General features: G+C 37.0%; 1 protein-coding gene and 1 long non-coding RNA gene across 6 annotated transcripts in view; one reads left to right on the top strand and one right to left on the bottom strand.

Moving 5' to 3' along the window:
- Positions 1-22243, bottom strand: part of LOC310717771 — a 339024-nt gene that overhangs the window by 242274 nt on the left and 74507 nt on the right. The window lies entirely within an intron of this gene.
- LOC310717671 (syntaxin-1A) overlaps positions 1-22243 on the top strand; it is a 94597-nt gene that overhangs the window by 2515 nt on the left and 69839 nt on the right. For all 5 annotated transcript variants that reach the window (XM_083526061.1, XM_083526062.1, XM_083526064.1 and 2 more), the window contains exon 2: positions 12714-12788. In XM_083526061.1, the coding sequence (XP_083382187.1) occupies positions 12714-12788 (75 nt within the window). The remainder of the gene's footprint in view (positions 1-12713; positions 12789-22243) is intronic.

Genomic DNA, 22243 nt, shown 5'->3' with positions numbered 1-22243 from the left:
ATAGTGGTTAGTGAAAAATGTTTTATTTATGTTGGAATTATTATTATTATTTTTTTTACATTATTTAAATATCCTCTGTAAGAACGAGTATCAGGGAAGCCTGAAATTAATCACGTAGGAATAAATAGTTTTGTTTTCCGTACTAATCCTAGATTGCGAACATTAGCTTTACTATAAAGTCCACATTTGTACATTTTTCATGTATAGTCATGGTTAAGTACATCTGGTACATCCATCTGTTGTGTCTGGACAGAAGCAGGTTTTACCATTTTTATGTATTTGCTGTTGCGTTTTAGTATTTCTCATTAGGGAAATGACCTCCTACAGACTGCTGATCGTAATCACTCATTAACTGGGCTACAACTGGGCCTGCTGGAACCCTGTCCTGCTTAAAGAAATCCACCAGCAATGCAGCTACAGGTTGTCTTTTTTCATCCACTGCATTGTAAGCTCATTTAAAAACCATTGACTGCTTCAACGTCTGTTCGACTGAACAAATATCACAACCGTGAGTGAAGTTTTGTCTCACCGATAAGGGGGCAGAAGCAGACCCGCCTCTGGCCTTTGGACATTCAAACTCTGCTCTGTGGGAACTTGGCCACATATTGATTTCTTTTAGAAATGACATGGTGACAAATTTTCCTCATGGCTGTGGTTTGTTTTCATGCTATTGACTGTTTCAGGCAGAGCCTATTAGGTCTGTTTCTCCTCCAAAGTGTGTGTGTGTGTGTGTGTGTGTGTGTGTGTGTGTGTGTGTGTGTGTGTCTGCAGTGGTGGGTGTGTGGAAGGTGATAATGTGTGGGCTGCTAGAATCAGTATGACTTTCCACATGCCTCAGATTATTGTTTGCGTGTATGTGGCAGGTTTTATATGTTAGTGGGGACTAACTGTCCCAATAAGTATAGGAATACAGAAATCCCCTATTTATCGATAAAAAAAGAAAAAACGCGATAAACGGACACCACCCCAAAAATGCTATTTGATGTATACAGTACTGTACTGTATTAACATTTTACTTTATTTTTATAGTTATATTTTTATTTATAAATGTCTTATTTCAACATAAACTCCATAAAAACAATTCCCTATAAGTTTTTTTGGTCTATCGTGCTATCCGTGAGAGACTGGGAAAATCAGGGAATGAGAGGTCATCAAAAGGATAGTAAAACAAATATGTGTGTAAGTGTGTGTGTAAGTGTAAGTGTGTATTTATGGGGCACATAAGCACTGAATAACTTTGGTTCACAGAGGGAAATGGAAATTGCTGTAGTGGAACCATGAGCTGCAAATAATGAGACAAAGGGTCACAAAATCGAGTATTTTGATGGTGGGTACATTGTTGAGTTTTTAGCCATTGGGAAAGGGGGTGTTCTTCTGGGGTTTGAGGGGCAAATGATGTCCTGAACATTTTTTAGAGAGTGTACAGCACATCTGGTTTGTATGGTTATCGTAGTATATATTTTTGATTGAAGTCTTTACTTCATTAGTCTTCACAACCTGGTCATTGGTTTACTTTATTGGTCCTTAACATCTAAGCAGGCGAGAATTTTAAAGAAACAATTAAAATGTTTGAGTGTTTGCTTACATTTGTGAGAGAGAAGGTGTTAGTATTTGTTTTACGGAGCTCTCTTTCCAAATAGTGAGGCTACTGTCAATTATGTTTATTCATTAGCTTCTGGTTTATAGATGTCAGCCAGAATCAGTGGCCGTAGCAGAAAAATGCCGCAGGTCATGCTGGGAGTAATGGCCTCCTGACAGGTGCTGTGAATCTTAACACTTTCGCTGCTTATAGTTGCTGTGCTTAAACCCAATGACATTTAAACTCCAGCTAAGTTTCAAATGGTGCTGGCTAAAAGGAAACCAGAAACAAAGAAAAATGAGATTCTGGAGCACACTATACAAGGTTGCCAGTTTTATTTCTTCTCTTCTCTTCTCTTCTCTTCTCTTCTCTTCTCTTCTCTTCTCTTCTCTTCTCTTCTCTTCTCTTCTCTTCTCTTCTCTTCTCTTCTCTTCTTTTCTCTTCTCTTCTCTTCTCTTTAAAAAGGAAACGATAACGCTTGAGTACTTTAACAAAAAAATTGTTCCAGATGTGACCAGGTGACATTATATAATTTGTGTAGTCACCAAATCATCCATCATTTAAATGTTAACTGCTACTTGAAGAAGGAAGAAATTCAGAAAACACAGTGAATATCGAAGAGAATAAAATTGAATAAAATCTAACAAAATAAAGTTTTATAACAATATAAAGCAATGAATGATGAAAAGCTTGAAACTGCATAGGTGAGACTAATGATTGCGGTCACAAATTGGTGGATGGATGGTTGGATGTGGATGGTTATTGGGAAAAATTTAGATAAATGATCGGTTATTGGGAACAATGGTGAAAAATGATAGGTTAGTGAGAGCAATGGTGGTCAATAATGGATTATTGGGAATAATAGTGTTCAGTGCTGGGTTATTGTGATTGGTTGTTGAGTAGTTGAAAATAAAAGTAGACTGAAATTAGACCTTCTGCACAGCCATATGTAATTAATATGCATACTGATGTGGTTTCTACATGAATGATTCCTCTGAAGGTGAATCATAAACAGCATTCATGATTAAACCCATAGTATCAAGTTTGAATTAGTGGTCGTGATTAGCATTATAGCACTCTTACACACCTCTTTGCAATAAGCTTAAGCATTCGCCTTTCTTTTTTCTGCAGAGATATGCTCACCTGTGTTTGATATTTTAGTCATTGCCCTTTATTTGCAGCCACCTGATGCTGTATGGTTTCTCTGGGCTAGAGCAGTTCTCTCACAGCAAGTGACGAGGCACTTTTACACTAATGCGTGCAATTAGGTGACTCATGTCTTACTAAACCTGGCGGTATTGTTCGTAGCACTTTACTTTTGAATGCTTGCATGATGTAACTTCATGCATCATAATCTTATATTTGGAGAAAACTCTGTACATGTTGAGTCTTTACCTGAGGGATTTCATAATATCGGGACCCTTACTGTCTTTTCCCTGGTGGTCTAGAGGTTCGATCCCCGGTCAGGGAACCAACCCCAGCCATTAAGGTTGCACAAGCCATAGTCCCAAGCCATAATCCCAAACCCGGATAAATGGGGAGGGTTGCGTTAGGAAGGGCATCCAGCGTAAAAACGTGGCAAATCAAACATGCGGATGGTCCGCTGTGGCGACCCCTAATGGGAGAAGCCGAAAGAAAGTTTTACTGGATTTTTTTCATGTCTAAAGTATATATATAAATATATCAATGTTTATAAGTGGTTGGATGTTGGGAAACAGTAGTAATCGCTGATTGGATGTTGGGAAACGATAGTAATCTGTGATTGGTCATTAAAATTAATATAAGTGATTGGGATTATGGAAAAATTGGTGATCAGTAATTGAGTGTTGAGATCAATGTTTATAAGTGTTTGGGTGTTTGGAAACAATAGTGATCAGTGATTGGGTGTTGGGATGAACGTTAATAAGTAGTTGGGTGCCGGGAAACAGTGGTGATCCGTGAGTGGTCATTGGGATTAAAATAAGTGATTGGGTAATATTGAACAATTGTGATCAGTAATTAGGTATTGGGATCAAGTAAAAGTATAAGTAATAAGGGATATAAGTAATATATATATATATTTATAAGTGTTAGGGAATATTGCTGATCACTCACTGTTTTTTGGAAAACAATGCTGATCAGCGATTGGTCCCTGGGATTAATATAATGATTGGGTATTGGGGGAAATAGATTTTTTGTGTGTGTTTACTGTGGTTCTATTGGGTAAATACTTATTCAAGACGCTGTAGTAATTGCCCCAGTTTAGTCATCATTGAAACTATTTTGCTTGGCTAAATCGTGCATGTGTAGACCCAGAACATTGTTCAAACCCATATGGAAAAGCCAGGGTTTTATTGACCATTTGTTGCTTATTAACCCAAGGGTAAATCTTTGACTCACAAACTAGACTGCCAGTCTGTCCTGTCTCTGATAGCCAGATTGGTGATTATTCTCAAGATGCTGCAGCCTGCGCTTCAGAAAGAGTTCTTTTTGTTTATGCCAAATAGAACATGGCAGGAGAGAGTCTTATTAGTGCTGTAAAAAGGTATGAACCAGATGGGGGTTGGTTTAAAACCACTCCCTTAGCTAGGATTCACTGTTTGGTGTGCTTTAGAATTGAGCTGTGGTATTTTCTGAAGTATGAAGTCTTCAAAGATTTGAGTGGATTTTTATGTTTGTATTGAATTTAGATTTGGTTAGGTAAAATTTTATTGTTATTATAAGAGTACAAGTACAAAGACAATGAAATGCAGTTAACATTCAACCTGCAAATAAGCAATAATTTCAATGAAACTGTATGTTTATAGCCATGGACACTGTGCATATAAAGGTAAACAGTGTTGTGCATATCAGTAATGCAATAAATCAAGCAAAATGATGGGTAAAATAAAATGTCACTGTGGTCTTATCTTTTATCATTAATTAAAAAAAACTACACTTAATGTACAAAAGAATTGGGACACCTGACCTTTCTATCCATATGTGGTTCCTCCCCAAACTGTTACCTCAAAGTTGTAGGCACACAATTGTATAGAATGTCTTTGGGTGCATCAGTTTTCATCAGTAAACAGACAAAAATCTTAACAATCTACAATGTCTGGTGTGTCCCAAAAGATAGATTCCTTTCAAGTTTTCTTCCTCAAATCATTGGAGCGAGTTTTTCTTTCTCTCATCATCCCTCTGGCTTGGATAAGCTTATAGGGATTAGTTATTTAAAAGTTAAACAGGTAGGACCAAATTCGACCTCCAGCTCCACCTCCTGTCTTTTACTCAATGCCACTGTCTCTAAACCATACAACATCTCAGGTCTCACCACAGTCCTATAAACTTTCCCTTTCACTCTCACAGATACTCTTCTATCACAAATCACTCCTGCTATCACTCTTCTCCACCCACTTCACCCTGCCTGCACACTTTTCTTCACTTTTCTAACACACTCTCCATTACTTTGCACTGTTGAATCCAGATACCTGAACTCCTCCACCTCTTCTCCCTGCAACCGCACCCCTCCACTGCCCTCCCTCTCATTCACACACATGTACTCTGTCTTACTCCTACTGACTTTCATTCCTCTTCTCTCCAGCATGTACCTCTACCTCTCCAGGCTCTTCTCAACCTGCTCACTACTCTCACCACAAATCACAATATCATACTTAATATATATTAATATAATTAATATATTTATTTAATTTGCACATTTTTATGAATCAGTACTGTTTTTTTTTTAATTTTGTAATAAAGTTCAGTACTATTTTTAATGGCGTGTTCAGTTGATTTGGTTCTTGTTGTTTTTTTTTTTTAATCCAGTATAATTTAAAATATTTTTTTTCGGTTGATTAATCGGTTCAGCATTGGTGAAATCCACTATTGGACAACCTCTAATCATATACATGGAAAACCTAGTAATCAATTTGTGTATCACATCTAGGCAAAGAAGTGGAAGTAGCTCAGTGGTTAAACTGTTTTAGTCAGAAGGTCTTCAGTTTAAATCCCAGTGCTGCCACTGATGGGGGCTTGAGCAAGGCTTTTGCACTCAGTTGTATAACTGAAATAATTGTCAGTCACACTGGATCTGCATCTGCCAAATATTGTAGGTGTATATGCAACTGTAGCAAGTGATGAATTCACATTGACTGAACCCTACATATGTGAAAGCTTTAAGACTAACCGTAATGTACCCTGAAATTTTTTCAGTACACATGCTGTTTTATTTCATAGATCCTAAAATAACCCTGTGCCATATTTGGGATAGTCAGAATCAGTGCTTCCTCCTCACTCTCTGAACATGAAGCTAGACATGATGGTGTGATACAGAGGGTGTTGGTATCTCTAGCGCCTGAGCAAGAGACTACACGCTGGAGTGTTGATTGATGAAGATGCAAATGCCACAGTCGGTGGTCTTTTCCTTTTCCTTTCTGCGCAAGACGCCGCAAACGTCAGCGTGGTGTAATTGGATTTGTGTCGCCACACACTTACGGAAGGCCGGACTGCGAAAACACGGTGTCTTAAAACCCCAGAGGGCGAGAGAGGAATGAGAGGTGACGGCACATCCCTCTTTCCCTGCCTGCTATCTGTCATTAGAGGCCACTGCAGGCTTAATGACATTTTCCTCTCAGACAGAGGCAGAGTTGCTCCTGCGGGGAAAATAATTCCCTGTTTCCCTGGGCAACTAGATTACATGAACAAAGTGAGCCAGCTGAGTGTGGAAGGGGCACGCATAAGCGTAATGCTTTCACCTGGATCGGTGCGAATATTAGATTTTCTTCTTACTTAGAATCGAATGGAATTTTCAGCACCGTCCTTGTCACCGCCGCCAACAAAGATTTCCCCGACTTTTACTGAATTCTTGTCTGATAAACAGAATGATTGGATTACTTCAACCGAGCAGGATGTGCGGAATTGAATTTCGGAAACGTAGCCAAGTCTGTCGTGTACCCAAATATTCCTTAAAAGTAACATTTTCTGGAACTGGAGCCAATTGGTACTTTTTCCTGTCGGACCATATGGACAGTGCGGATATTTTATGTAACGTCACAATATTTTGTGTACAAATCATCGCAGTAGTTGGATCATCTTTATCTCCTGATAATTGCCATTGGTTATGAGTGGTTGGATTTTGAATCAGAAGGTTAAGAGATCAAATTTCAGGACCATCAACCTGCGACTGTGGGGCCCTTGAACATGTTAGACTTCTCATCAAAAGGCTGTAGGTTCAAATCCTAGCACCACCAAGCTGCCACTCCTGGGTTCTTCAGCAAGGCCCATAACCCACATCCGCTCAGATAATTGTAAGTCATTATGGAGAAGGGTGTCTGACGTTTAATTACGGTTCTAAATAATATTTGTTGTCTGACACGAATTACTCTTATTATCTCATTGCTAATTATTCTCAAGCTAATGAATGTCCTGAAGTGTTTAATTTCTCTATCATTATTTATGATACTTATAATGTTTTGATTAGGACTGCATCAAAACATTAACATTTTGTGTAACTGGCCATTTGTTTTCAGTTGCTGAAGTGCTGTAACACTATAAACACAAAAGCGACAAAACTGGCAACGTCTATGAAAAGAATGAAAATAACGTAGGCTGTGGATCGAGGAAAAAATAACAAGTGTAGCAGCGAGCGGGAGGCAGTCGCAGGTAACTCGGTCCATGTTGTGTGGGCCGTCTGCTGTAATGAGACTCGTGTTGAGCTCAAGCCTCCTGCCTATTGTCTGCTGGCTCGAGAGAGAAAGAGAAAGAGATTGAGAGAAAGCTAGGCAGAAAGAAAGAAAGCCAAACCGAAAAGCATGAAGAGAAGGGCGGAAAGAGCTGACAAAGGACAGGAGAAGAGAGTAGGTGGATGGAAGATAGCAGATGGGGAGGAGAGGACTGGAGATGCACTCAGCACTTGTAATGCCTCTATCTCTCTTTCTATCTGCCTTGCTCTCACTGATGATTTTTCTGCTGTATTTCATCATTAGTCCACAGGACACTCCAGTCAACATGGGAGAGATCACTTCATGGCTTTAACATCAGCAAGGTGCTCAGGTCACAGTGACATTATATGACATTAAATGTGCATTACCAAGACATACTTGGTTTCGAAAACCTCAATTTTCGGACTTGATTGGACTTGTAGGTGGTTTCCATGATGAGTCAACGATATGATGTGACTCATTACCGACTATCATATTAATGATTTGGGTTTGTTTTTTTGTCTTTATGCTTTTTCAAACCTGTGAGAAATTTCACTGGTTGAATATTTTTTGGATTTCCATGTACTCCGTATTAGAGATTCAGCGATTCGCATCTGTGCATTAAAGTTAATGATGTAATGATCCGATTTGAAAAAGTGTGCATCGGATACAAGTTGGCATTTGTCTCGATGCATCGTTTTAGATTAACATGGCAGAGGTAGAGCTGGATGTCAGAATGTCTGGTTTTATTTAATCTTTTTCCCCTTTTTAAGAGGGAAATGCGTTAGAACTTTGCAGGCAAATCACGAATCGATGGGAATCGCAAATGAATGCGAATCGCATCAGCCTCGTTTATGGAGATGCACATTCCTATTTTATATAAAAAAATTTTACAAAGAAAAATACCCCATTCAAGTTTCAATTTGGACCTCATGTTTTACTTTTACATTTACTTTTTTTTACATTGTCTGTACAAATCTATTTTTCAACATAGGACATTAAAAATTTCACCAGCATCTAAAACTAAACTTTAAAATGTATATTACATGCTAAACTATTTGGAACAAACACTTATTGCTGAAGAGATGTGAATTATTTGCCCACCAGCAGATAAACGCTATAGTCAGTATACTCACTATACACAATACTGCATACAGAAACCCAGCAATATCTTGAATAATCTTATAACATGAATGATTAAGGCAAATTTAATATTTAATGTTAGCATTGAATATTTTTTGCTTAATTAATGTTTGCCAACTTCTGTGCACCATCAGCAGTAGAACAGTGCAATATGAGGAACTTTCCCAGCATAAATATTGACTTGCTTATGTGTAAAATCAAGCGAAATATAACTGAAAACTCTTGTCAGTAATCAAGAAATATCAATTAAAAATAAATAATTAATGACGCATGACAGTTCATGGTAAGATTGTAATATTTGTTCACCTTTAGTGTTGTTTGTTTACGAACCTCACACAATTTTACCTTCATGTTTAGTGACACTTGAATAGCGAAGCCCACCCTATATATATAGCAGGTAGTCTTTCTGGTCATTCAAATGTGAATAGAAGGGAAATGCATTAATCCTGGAACATATGTAGTGTTTTTAGTAGGAGTAGTAGATGATTTGTCACAAGTCCTTTTAAAAAAATCTTCTGTTCTTGGGTAAATTGCACCTATTCTGTTTCACACCTCATCCTTGAATTGAATTGAATTGAGCTGAATTAAATTGGGGGGTGAGGAGAATCTGCAATATGAACCAAATGTAAACTTGCTGTCAAAAAAAAAAACACTCCAACAGCTATATCTCTGAATCAGTACTTTATTGTCATTGCAATTATTTGCTAACAATGTTTTCCTAGATTGCGTTTTCTTTTAATGGTATTTATTGTTAGTTTGAGGAATATTCTTTTGTGCTTTCTCTTAGTACTATTGAGACACAGAGCACATTCTACATCGTACACCAGGTACTTATTTTCAAGGACTCCCCAGTCTTTTTCTTCCATTCTTTTTTTGTGGTATGTTTTGCTCAAACCTGATCATTGTCCATTTAGAACTGTGAAGGGGGTCTTAACAAGGGAAATGTGTTTCAACTGGACCTGGACATTTGACCCTGTTTCATGTTTGATTCATGCAGGTTATTCTTTACTCTTTACACTTTGTGTTTGCCTTGTATTCCTAAAGGGTTGTCTTTATGTTGTTTTTTATTTATTTATTTATTTATTTTGCCAGAACCTGACCATTATCTAATCTGTTGCTGTGAGAGATGTTGTATAGTTGGATCGAGAACCTTTAGTTGAACTTCCCTGTATGACCTTGCTCCAAGTGAGGAAGAAGGTTCTAGTGGGCTAATTAACGAGTGAGTCATGTTTTGATATGTCAGAGATTAGCTCTGGGCAGAGAACTGCTCCTCCCCAGGGGGGCTGTACACCACAGAAAGGAAGTTAGTGTCCACTGGGGCTTCTTGCTGTCTCAGAACTGCTACCCTACATGTGCTAAATAAAGATACGAAGCAAATGATGCTGTAGAAGGAGTCTAATAAGAAGCATCTCATCAGAAGTGGCATACCTCATAGCTCTAGTGTTGGTAAAACAGGCCATTTGGGATAAGTTAACCTAGGAAGTGTGCTTTCTCCAGAGTTATTTCATGATTGAAACGTTGTAGTATCTTTGCTGTAGAGACTTTGGAATTAAAGATGATTAGAAAGCATTAACAGTATTGCTCAGGATAGCAGCATTGCAAAGGCACAAGGTGGCAAATTGCAAACAGATCCATGAGAGACCCCTGCTGAAAAACACGAAGATTATCAATTAGGGGACTCTGCCCTTGTGTCTTAATCGTTATTCTCAAATTCACAAAGCACTTTGCGTCAGGAGTGAGACTGTTGTGGAGTGTAAAACTGTACAACTTGGTGGTGTGTGGGCCGTAGCAAAATTCGTTTTAGCACTAATTTACACAATTAGTGCCAAATGGTGGTTCTGTGGGATTGGATCCAGAATTGGTTTTGGTTTTCTATGTTGTTGATCTTGTCTTGTCTTTTTAATAATTCATTAATCAATAATATGTCTAATAATTTGAATGATAGTAGGAGCTCAATCTGCCCTTTTGATTACAAGTCAAGTCAAGAGGCTTTTATTGTCATTTCTACCTTACACAGTGGTACCCAGTACACAGTGAAAATGAGACAAAGTTCCCCCACAACCCTGGTGCTACACTAAACAACATGGAGCTACAACACACAACATAAAGCTACATAAAGTGCGTCGAGTGTTGGATAATACACAAAACATAAGACAACGCCGACCAGTAAAACTACTGTACACTCTGAATATACAGTACTGTGCAAAGAGGACTATTAAAGACTATGAAGTATATGAGTATATGTAAACAAACACAATGCTGTGCAAAAGCAATGCACAAATGGTATCTCTGACGTGTGGACAACATACCATGCTGAAAAGGATAAAAAATTTTTTTGGTAAAATAATAGCATATAAAGACATTATAGAACTTTAGGTCCTCTGGTGGTCTAGTGGTTAGGATGCGGCGCTCTCATCGTTGCGGCCCGGGTTCGATCCCTGGTCCGCAGCCACTCTCAGTGCCGGTCCCAAGCCCGGATAAATTGGGGGGGTTGCGTTAGTTAGGGCATCCAGCGTAAAAACATGTGCCCAATCAAACATGCGGCTGATCTGCTGTGGCGACCCCTAATGGGAGAAGCCGAAAGACATCATAGATCTTTACATGTGGTTTTAATAATCGGATGTCCACATACTTTTAGCAACTTGCTTTATGCTGAGTATATGATAGTATTATAATAACCATATGCTTTTTGCTGATATCTTGTTCATGTGTGAGCATGTGGTGCACCACATAAAATAAAATAAAATAAAATAAAATTTATTTTTATGTGCGACCACATAAAATAAAATTGCACATTCACTTCTATACGAAAATGAAAGCCAAACTTCTGTACATGTGAACAGAAGCTTTTATTAGCATGTAACCATTGTCTGACATCGATGTCTTCAATGTATTTCTAATGAAATATCCAAAAATCCAAAAGAGATATTGTAAAGAAGCAAGGGTTATCAGAAGGAAAAAAAAGGGGTCTCACAGGGTCTTGATTCAATAACTAGCTGCTAATAACTTGACCTGCTGTGCTAATCAATGCAGAGCACAGCTGTAATGACTCACGGTCCACAACTTTCCCATGAGTGCTAGGTGAATAGAGCTGACCGTCGCTCATTTTGTGTCATCTGCCGCATGAAGCAGATTGAACCCAAATGAAGTGGGTTTTTGAGAGTTTAAATAGTTTAAAGGGTGTATAGTAGGAACACTGGTGTATAATATTAGCGATTACACCAGAATTCATTTTATGAGTGGGAAGCTTTGAGTAGTTCCCACAATCTCAAGCAGTTCATTGGAACTGATTGGAAATGAACTTGAATGTAGTCAGTCAACCAGAGTGTTTTGGCTGACTGAAGATTTCTGTATTTGTAGTACATGAATGTGAGACCTAGTCATCAATAACCCCTTTGTTTTGTTCACTCAAGATAATCGATAAAGTCTAAACGGTACCCCACAAACATTATGATGTAAAGTCTGATAATCTGTCTAAATATATTTAGAGTTGTTTTAGATTACACCTCAATACATTACATTTCTTTTCCACCTATGTTAAAAAAAAAGGTTTAGCAAAATGTTGAGCTTAAGTACATCTCAAAAAGCACACACACTTGAAAAGACTAGACAAATGTTCAGACATTGAAAACAAGGTCACCATGGTGCATACGCATTTCTAATGCACAGACATTATGTGTTAAAAAATTTCCTTTTGCTTCTCCTAATCTTTGCGATCTTAATCTTTGCGATGTATTACTTTAGAACGGTTCTGTTCATCATAGATACACAATCTGCACTTTCTGGTTTAAATCCACATTTTTGCAGTAAAACAAGAAAAAAACCAGGGTGATTCCTGTTTTTATTTATTTTTTAATAATTTTTTTTTTTTTTCCTTTTCAAATTATCTTGGAGACAAAAACAAGAACTTGGGAACTTTACATTTGAAGAATGGGGCAGCATGCTTCCTGTCCCAATAGGCCTCTATTAGTGTTTGTTTGACCATTATGTGTGTATAATAATAATGTTATAGAGCTAAACGAGTCAGTTTACAATCATTCAACATCGCCAATCGGAAATCCGTAGCAAAACCTTTTTGTTTTTTAATTATAATTGCATTTGCTTAATGCAGGATGCTGACATTCGCGCACTGCAATAGACTGAAACCCAAAGAAGTGAAATGCATTTCCTGTGTAGGAGATTTTGTCTGTAAATAAACAGGCTATAGATAGCATGACTAATTAATTGGTAGATAAATACATCCCCATGTAATGTCATAACTTGTGTAAAAAGGAAGCTCTTTTACATTGACATTAAGTGCTAATGTTAATTGGATGTTATCTGTCTCTCAGGGGAAGGACACCGAAGAGGAGGAGGAGGTGGCAGTGGGCATGGAGAAAGGCTTTATGGATGAGTTCTTTGAACAGGTACTCTTTCATGATTTAGAATGTATTTATTTATTTATTTATTTATTTATTTATTTATTTATTTATTTATTTTGCGCCACATTGATCTGGTTTCGAGATTTAAAAATGAGATTTTATGAAAACCTTCTGAAACACACTCACAGTCTGTATCGTTCAGTGTTTCATTAGAAAGATCGGATGGGTCTTCCTGCTTTCATCTGAAATGAGGCTTAAAATACCACAATGGGATTTTCCATGAGATGAAGATTCATCCTCATCCCACACTGGGTTTAAAGACATTTTTTGGGGGGAATTTCTAAAGAAAGCTGCGAGTTCCTTTTGGAACCCAGTGTATGCTGAGGCTGAACATTCCACATCGGTCTGAACTTGTTATTTAAACAGTTTGAATGGGTAACACCATCACATCTGAGGCATGCTGTCATTCTCATTTGCTTCCCTGGGTCGCATGTACGGTTGCGTTTATTAATTTACGGGTGATACTAACAATGGGGGCTGAATTAAAGCTCAGTGTACAGCTAAAAGAGTCCGGAATAGTGATAGAAGCATTGCAAATCAGAACTGGTATCTTAAATGCAGAATATTCATACACTATACAGTAGATTTGGTCATGTAGCACCTGATAATTTGCATTTTAAGCAAAATTCAAAAAAGGCAACTGTATCTTCCCATTTGTCTCAAAGACAAAGATGATGCAAGTCCATAAGATTAATACTTTCTTTTTGACACAAAAACAGTGATCTTATATTAAAAAAAAATGATTTTGTGCATTAAGAAAGGGAAAATGTTTAGTGATATACCATGAATTTATAATAGCGATTATATTATTAACAGCAATATAACAAAAGTTCAGCGTAATCTACATATACGATAGAATTGTGACATTGACATTTTAAAGCTAAACTATCAGTTTAAATAAAATGTATGACAAATGAAATTTAATTTGATTTATATTAGTAGGTGTGTTTTTTTTGAGCAAATTAACAAAAAAATGGATTATAGAATTAGTGTTTTGAATGCACAGAAAACTATAAATAATATTCAAATAGCAAACTAGCAGATGTGAAATGAGTATTTACTGAATTACAACCATACAATACATTCTTAAGGAATTTTATTCTAAGGTGAAGGTAGTAAATTTCTCACCCTGGGCTTTTGTCATTATTATTCAGTGTGTAAAGATAATGAGGCATGTTTACATTTTTGCCACCAGGCATTGCAAAAAAAAGAAGGAAAAAAAAACATTCTTCTGTTTTTTCTTTGTTCAGACCTCATACCTAGGGACTGTATATTGTTATTTATTCCACAGTGCTTCTGAAATCTGTATTGTGATTGGTCAGAAGGTCATTATCAGATCATATTTCTATAGACTCTTCTTCAAAGATTAATTCTACAATGGATGCTACAAGGAACCTGTGCCTAATGAGAAACGAATATGAAAATTGATGCTATTTAAAAGGTAAATGTGTATGATGGGGGGATTTCTGTATAAAAATGTTTATTTAACTTGTATGGAAGGAGTCTCCAGTGTCAGTGATTGGTAAGTAAACATGACAACTTGATATTTAAGTCTCGTTATCTTTAAAAGATTATAAATATAAAAGAGGATGGTGTAAGAAATAATTCTTTATACATGATCAATAGCTTGTTTCTTGGGTGTTTTGTAATATTAAATGTTATTATAAATTGGTAAAAAAGGTATTAAAAGGTTTATCAGTTTGATAGCGTTTAGATGTGTTTTTTTTATTTTATATTACAAAGTGTGATCTTGTAAAAAGTCAAAAATGTAATAAAAAAAAAACCAAACTCGATTTATGCATATGAGTAAGTGCTATTTCTTGTTATTGAAATTTCAGGGCATCTGACATGTTAGATAATCATATTTGATTTCTTCTCAGTGATGTTGACTCAGCTCTCAGTGAAGGTGACTCAGCTCTCAGTGTCCTTCCTGAGTCAGGAGGTTAATGTAGCTGTTGTGCGAACACACCGTTACACGCATCAAGCCCACGCTTACATCTGTACTCCGCGCAGTGCAAAGTGTAGACAGTCCTACTCAACTTGATTGTCATGCCCAATTGGAAAAACATCAGGTCACACATCTGGCTGTATTTATTTATTTTTTAATCCTGTACTCGTCTGACTCTTATGTTGTCATTAACCAGCAAAACTATTTAAGACAAATCTGATTACAAGCGCAAGAATATGCCATCATAGTTCAAGGAATTTAATATATAAGCATTTGATATAAGTTACAAGGTTTATCATTAACTGCTCTACTAGTTAATTAGTAGATAATTACAACAATAAGCTCATTCGCAAGCCATGAAATTGTTCAAAAGGTCTATCTGTATCTCTTTGTCTATTTGTATTTGGAACTCAAATTGAAGTGGCAATTATTGAAAAGAAAAATTCTAATGTTCGAGGGACTGTTTAGATTTTTTTTCAAGTTATTAATCTTTATAGCATATACCTGCTATATTTTTTATATTTCTATATGTCCACTACTAGAAATATAAAAAATATAGCAGCTATATATAAAGATTTTATTTTATTTTTTTTATATTTTATATGTCCACTACTGGGGGAGTGGTGGCTCCAGCGGTTAAGGCGCTGGGTTGCCGATCGGAAGGTCTGGGGTTCGAGCCCCGGTATCGCCAGGCTGCCACTCTTGGGCCCTTGAGCAAGGCCCTTAACCCTCTATGCTCCGGGGGTCCCTTACGAGGGAAAAATCATGGTCCGTGACGTCGGAGTGACGTGGGGCCACCTTCCCGTGGGCTCACCACCTACAGGAGGGACCGTAAGGGATGGTGCTGTTAGGATTGGGCAGCAGTCGAAGGCGGGGGTCTGCTTAGACTGCTGCCCCCGCGACCCGAATTACGGATAAGCGGGAGAAAATGAATGAATGAATGAATGAATGTCCACTACTGTCACATAACAAATAGAGGCTGCAGGTGCAGGGCCAAATATACTGTAACAAATAACAAAAATAGACCAACACCAAGAAATAAGAACTATGAACTTAACCCTAAAACTAACCCTTGAACAAAAGAAAAACCGACAGAAAGATATACAGAAATAAGAAACTTAAATAGGCAGTGCTTAACAAGACATAAGGCAAAGAATAGGGTGATTAGACATACGGCAGTCATGTGACATGTAATCCTGAAGGCACAGCATATTGACACCTGTATTTCTACCTGTTGAATAAAAGAAAAAATAGCCACAGAAAACAATTTTGTTCAGCAACATTGAACATTGATCTAAATGACTGGTGTTGAAATGATGTAAAATCCTCATAAATATATTGTATAGTGACCTAAAAACTGCTGCTATAATCATAAAGTCTTCTGTGTGCAACTCAGGATTCACAATCATTTTAACAAACCCTGGACTATTTGCTTTTCTTGACTATTTATTATCACTCAGAAGACCTTCTCTTCAATGTCAAGTTCATTTCCAGGTTCCTAGTGTCATCTCAGGGCACTTTTCTTTCCCAATGTCTTTTCCAGATTGCTCATTGAAAGGTTTAAATCAAAATGTAAAAGTGCTATAATAGACTGTGGGTGTAAAGATTTTGCTCTGGTGAGCTGTTTCTACACATGTGCATAACGCTGATGAATAGCTCTTTTTATTTAATCATGTTGTCGATATTACAGTGCGACCTCGGTTACGTTCTATGAGCCCTCGCGAGTAACAAAAAAATCGCGAAGTTTTGATGGTTCCTTTTTCAAGGGAAATTGTACATGTACTGTATGTAAACTCAACAACAATTGTGAATTACTTGTCATAAAGGTTTTATTTACTTCTTTCAATGATAATGCAAAAAGACATTTTTATGTCATTTATTAGTACAAAATCTGTTACTCCGAACTTTTGAGCCACTTGCGGCTTCTCGTGAACTATCCGATTTTTCGCGAGTTACTCTCAGTCCAGTTCCAAATGAAAGGTCGCAAACTATCGAGGTCGCAAGTGTCAAGGCCTTGAGCATCGAGGTTTCAATGTACCTTGGTTTCAACGTTAACCTATCGTTCTACAGAGGCTTGTTACTGATGGTGTTTCTTCTTAGTGGCCAAGTTGACCTCATGTCTGTGTGAATTAATGCTGAATAGTAGGGGTCCAGATAGATGACCCTACGCCACCGTAATGAGGATTTTCCCCAAGTTCACTAAGTGGAGGGTAAAGGGAAAGTCATACTAAAGAATGTAGAATGTATTAAAGAAGCGTATAAAGGATTGTTTGAATTGTATGTACTGAAGTACTTACGTAGACCTACTCAGTTTTATTCTTTGCAGTAAAATCTTCTTTTTGGCAACCCACAACCTTGAGAGCTTCTGACTAGATTTCATCAAGTGTTGTAAGCTTTGAAAGTGAATCATCTGCAGCTCAATTGCGATCTTGTGTTCTCCAAGATCTTTATGGAATTACATTTGCGCCAAAAGTATTAAACGCAACTTTGAAATTATATGAAGAGAAAGAAGAGAAGCAACATAAAAAATAGTGGACAATGAAAAATATAACATGGTCGAATAGTTTCCTTTTCACTAATCATGGTGTATGAATTTTCGAAGTTTTTGTTTCCACTCTTCAAGTTCACACTTATCATTCTGTCACAAATGTGGAGGTTTACATTTGCTAGAAAGTTTAAGATTGATAGTTCTTTCATCCGGAAGTATAGAGAAGTTTTTGCACAAATAACGTTATGCAAATAAGTTATGCAATGCTTCTAAAAAACAACGATTAATGAAAAGAAAAAAATGCTGTCAGCAAAGAATGCTGTTGGTTTAAATAACATGTTCAATATTGCATATTTTTATACATTGGAACAATTTGTTTATTGAATTTTTTCACTCGTTTCTTGAAAACTAATGTTCAATCCCTCTGGCACAAGTGCACATTCGTAGATCTTGTGTTCTAAAGAAAAAAAACCTTTTAATCGCATTTTGTTGCGTTTCGTTGTAGTGTAATCTCACGACCCGAAAGCTTTTGCTTTTCCAGGATCACACTGAACAGAGCGATTTCCCAGTTTAATGCGTTTTTAATGGGACTGCTTAATTGGAAGAGTCTGCCACTTCAGCTCATTACGTTTTCCTGGCAGGTGTAATCGAGGGCGGGACAAATAAGTGCCTTATCATGCACGATTTATTGCTGGTAGGTCAGATGCCAAACGGAAGAGCTCTCAGCTAATGGGAAGGATCGTCTGATAGGGAAGTCGGAACGATAAGCTTATATATTTCAATTACACTCAATATTATTATTATATTAGCTTGGCTGAATGTGATGTTTTCTAAAGTATAGTATAGTCTTATTGAAATGTATTTAAAAAGATAGATCAAAAAAAGATAAAAAGATTGATCATTGATGTACATGCTGTTACTGTCACACTGCTGGAAATCATGCTGGTGAATATGCCATTTATCCAAGCACTTTCCATATTATTGTTGCATAGCATACGATTTAGAGCAATTTATTTTCTCCAGATTATCCAAAAAACAGTGTAAGGATTAAAGGATGACATGCTCTTACAGGAAAATATTCAATAATGGCGCTATAAAGTGTAAAACTTTTAGTAGTCCATCATTTCTTATGTATTATCATGTTTTTTGATTTCTCCAAATTTATTAATTTTTTTTACATTTTTGGCCAAATAAACTGTTAAAGCTGTGATGTAATACAGAATGAATGAAAATCTTCTGACCAATTAAGATGCAAGAATCCAACGTTACAGTCACTAGGACTAGGACGTAATTTTAGATTTAGTGTTACTGCACTGAATAAGGACATTATTAAAGCAAAGATAATAATCATTTACATTTTTTTGACTTTGTAATTGTTTTTATATTCATCTCAGGTCATAAGAAATGTAATCTCAATGTACATAATTACACTTTAATAGATTTTGTGGCTTAATATCCAACTGTTATCTTTATGATTGTTTCCTTGGCATTTTTCACCTCTGTTGTAGAGCAACAGTAGCAGAATAACATTGTAATGGTGGATGGTAGACGCTTTAAAATTATTCCGATTAATTTGATTTCTTAAGGTTTTGAGAATTTCAATTTTATGTGCAGTTTTGGAAGGAAAGTTGTGATAAAAAACCTGTGATAAAAAATAATGTGTAATATTTCGAGGTGGCGCAATACCAGTTTTTGTGTTCTGTTACTGATTCTGAAATTCTTGATTATTGGTTCATGTCAATATTCAACTTTTTAAAGATACAGGAAATAATACTTATCTGAATAGTATTTACAAAACCGGCAAAAAATAATTATGTCTATTAGATATGATGGATATAATCACACAGAAAGTATAAACATAATGAATATCAATACTACCTAATAAAACATAAATAAATTAAACATTTCTAAGTTCATTCTTTTCAGAATTTTTTTTCCCTCAGATTTCTAGCCCACCATTTTATTTTGCCGAAACCTGCCCGGTACTTGATTCTGTGTATCGGGTCAATGCGGTCTCTGGAAATACTGTTTACGTGAACCAAAATTTTAGCTTATGTTTACTCAGTATCTATTATTCACGTCCTCACTCTGGGATTTTTCATTATAAGGCTGTCACAGAGGTGCCATTTGTATTATCTGTCCTTGAGCCTTGCACCATCTTTACTCAAAGAGCCTCTGAAGGAGGTGTTGGATACATACACACACACACACACACACACACACACACACACACACACACACACACACACACACACACACACACACACACACACACACACACACACACAAACACTTTTGCTTCCCAGGCTGTGTGTCCATCAGTCATCATTGAGTGTACTATGCTTGCCACACACACACATGCACACACACACACACACACACACACACACAAACACAGACGCATACGCAATCACAGACGTCTTGGCCAGTTTAAGGCTGCCACATTGAGCTTTCATTTATCTGTTAAAGAGCACCATGTCCGCTTCTGGCGTTATGCCAGAGACCGAGATAATGCATGGATGTGAGTGTATAAGGATGTGCCATTGACGAGGGTCAAAGCATGCAATTAGACTCCCCCCACTCGTTCAAGGGCCTGTCAGTAATTAACAGTTCAAGGGCAGATTGGACAGGGTGGCAGACAGCACACAGACCACAGCAGCCTTTTGCCCTTGACTCTCCCTCCCTGACGCCTCCAAGTGCTATTTTTAAATCAAGAAATTAAAAAAAATGAATTTTCTCTACGCTCAGACAAGTCATAAACTTGAGTGCTATTCGCCTTGTAAATGGGTCACTAATTACCTCTCATTTCGTGTTCGTTTCCACTGAGACACAGCAGCTCTCGTCACAGCCAGTGCATTGGAGATGTAATGCACTTAATTGTGATGGCCAACACAACACGATAACAAAAATAGTCCACGTATATTGCTTTTTATTGTGTATCGCTTTCAGCATCCTGCAGAGTGTAGACTGGGGTCAGTTACATAAACGAGGATCTTGTGGAAAAAAGTGCTCATTTCCAGTCCATCTTAAATATCGATATGGAGAATTTAATTTCAGTGTTTATGTAAGGATTAAAAAATGCCTCAAGACAAAGAAATGTTACAGCTACGAAATGAGTATTTTCCAAAATCTGCAACCCCCCTGTTCTATAAACCAACCTGTTATGGAACATCTTGTCTGGACTATGATTCCCATCAGCCACTGCACCGTCACGTGACATTGCTTACTCCTACCTGAATCCTACCATTGTCTTGTAATTAGCATTTGTATAGTATAGTTTTACCTCTTATATCTGGTAGATCTTTATATTGGTTCATCCTCAATGTTGCTTGCGTATGTTTTGTAGTCTTTGTGTTGCATTCATTATCTTTATTTATATGAGACATTGAAGTTTGTTTCCCATTAACCACTGCACCATTTAACATGATTTCTGCACCTATTACAATACACAGCTGATTAGCACTTGTATATAGTTGCATTTATATTGTATCACGTGTACTTTGCAGCACAGCGAAATTCCTTCTTGGCATATCCCAGTGATAGCGCAGGGTCAGACGTGATACAATGCCCCTGGAGCACAGAGATGTAAGGGCCTTGCTCAAGGGCCCAAAAAATGACAGCTTGGGGATGCAGGGTCTTAAACCCAGACTTCCGATCAGAAACCCAAAGACTAAACCACTGACCTACCCCCCCTTCACACATATACCCCGTCACAGCACTCATGTATCACGTTTGTTGTCTTTCATGGTTTTAGTTGATGGTTGTTATTCTTCACGTTCAGGCATATTATGTTGAAGTTTATCTTGTTCATGTGTTTAGTCCTTTTGTGTTTTTTCCCTTGGATTTTTTTTAATAAATTATCATTATTCATTATTATCATGTGACAACTTTTAAATGTTCTCCAAAGTCTAAAAAGTCATATTAATTGAGATACGTTTTGCAAATACAGTATGTCGAGCCAAAGCCTGCAAAAGCATTACATTGGCTGAGAAAAAGGATACAAAATGTATTAAAAAAAAACTATTAAAAGTTAATATGTAGAGTATATGTGTATACGTAGTCCTGACGTTTCACCATGTGACCCAGAACTGTTGGCATAGAAAATTAATCAACTGATCCGGATCGTGCATACAACAGTGTATAATAGTGTAATTAAAAAACTAATTGAAACCATTTGATATGAATCATGCATTTTATATAATAGAATTCCCTACATTGCTGCTAGCTGTCATAACCGCAATGTTCATGTTGTTTTGTCTGATAGCTCTGTCTGTTTCGTCTCAGTTTGTTTACTAACCCTAATACTAATAACTTGGTTTGTTATGGTTATATAGGCAGCCTGATGCAACCTCATGTAAATAAGGTACATGATCCTGATCATATTCACATCATTTTAAGGGAAAAATCTCTGATGGAAACTTTCAAGAACAATTTCCTCTTTAATAAATAAAAATTTTCCATTTATTTATATTAACATTGAAATATTTTGCAGTTGCCTTTTGACTCAAGAGACTTACGATGAGAGAGAGAGAGAGAGAGAGAGAGAGAGAGAGAAAGAGAGAGAGATTCAGTCCATGCAAATAAATGTTCAAGGCCATGCTCAGGTCCCTCCAGCAATCTTATGGAGGGCAATAAAATGGCAAGCTTATGATCACTAGCTGAGAAATCCAGCTACTTTTTTGAGAAATCGGAATAATCTGTAACACTCATGGAGCGAGGGATTCAGCGTGTATGACGTAAAATTGTTCAAAAGGACAGAAAAAGAAAAATGAGCGATAGTTCAGACATTATATTTCACCATGAGAACAATCAGGCTTTAAATAATTGAAAGTGAGCACAGAGTGTGTGTGTGTGTGTGTGTGTGTGTGTGTGTGTGTGTGTGTGTGTGTGTGTGTGTGTGTGTGTGTGTGTGTGTGTGTGTGTGTGTGTGTGTGTGTTTTTAAATATTGGGATGATCATAATACAATCGAGACGTCTGCTAACTCATGGATTGTGGATACACTC

The sequence above is a fragment of the Silurus aristotelis genome (assembly GCF_946808225.1).
Source record: "Silurus aristotelis genome assembly, chromosome: 22".
Classification (NCBI taxonomy): domain Eukaryota; kingdom Metazoa; phylum Chordata; class Actinopteri; order Siluriformes; family Siluridae; genus Silurus; species Silurus aristotelis.
This window is presented reverse-complemented; position numbering and strand designations above follow the sequence as displayed.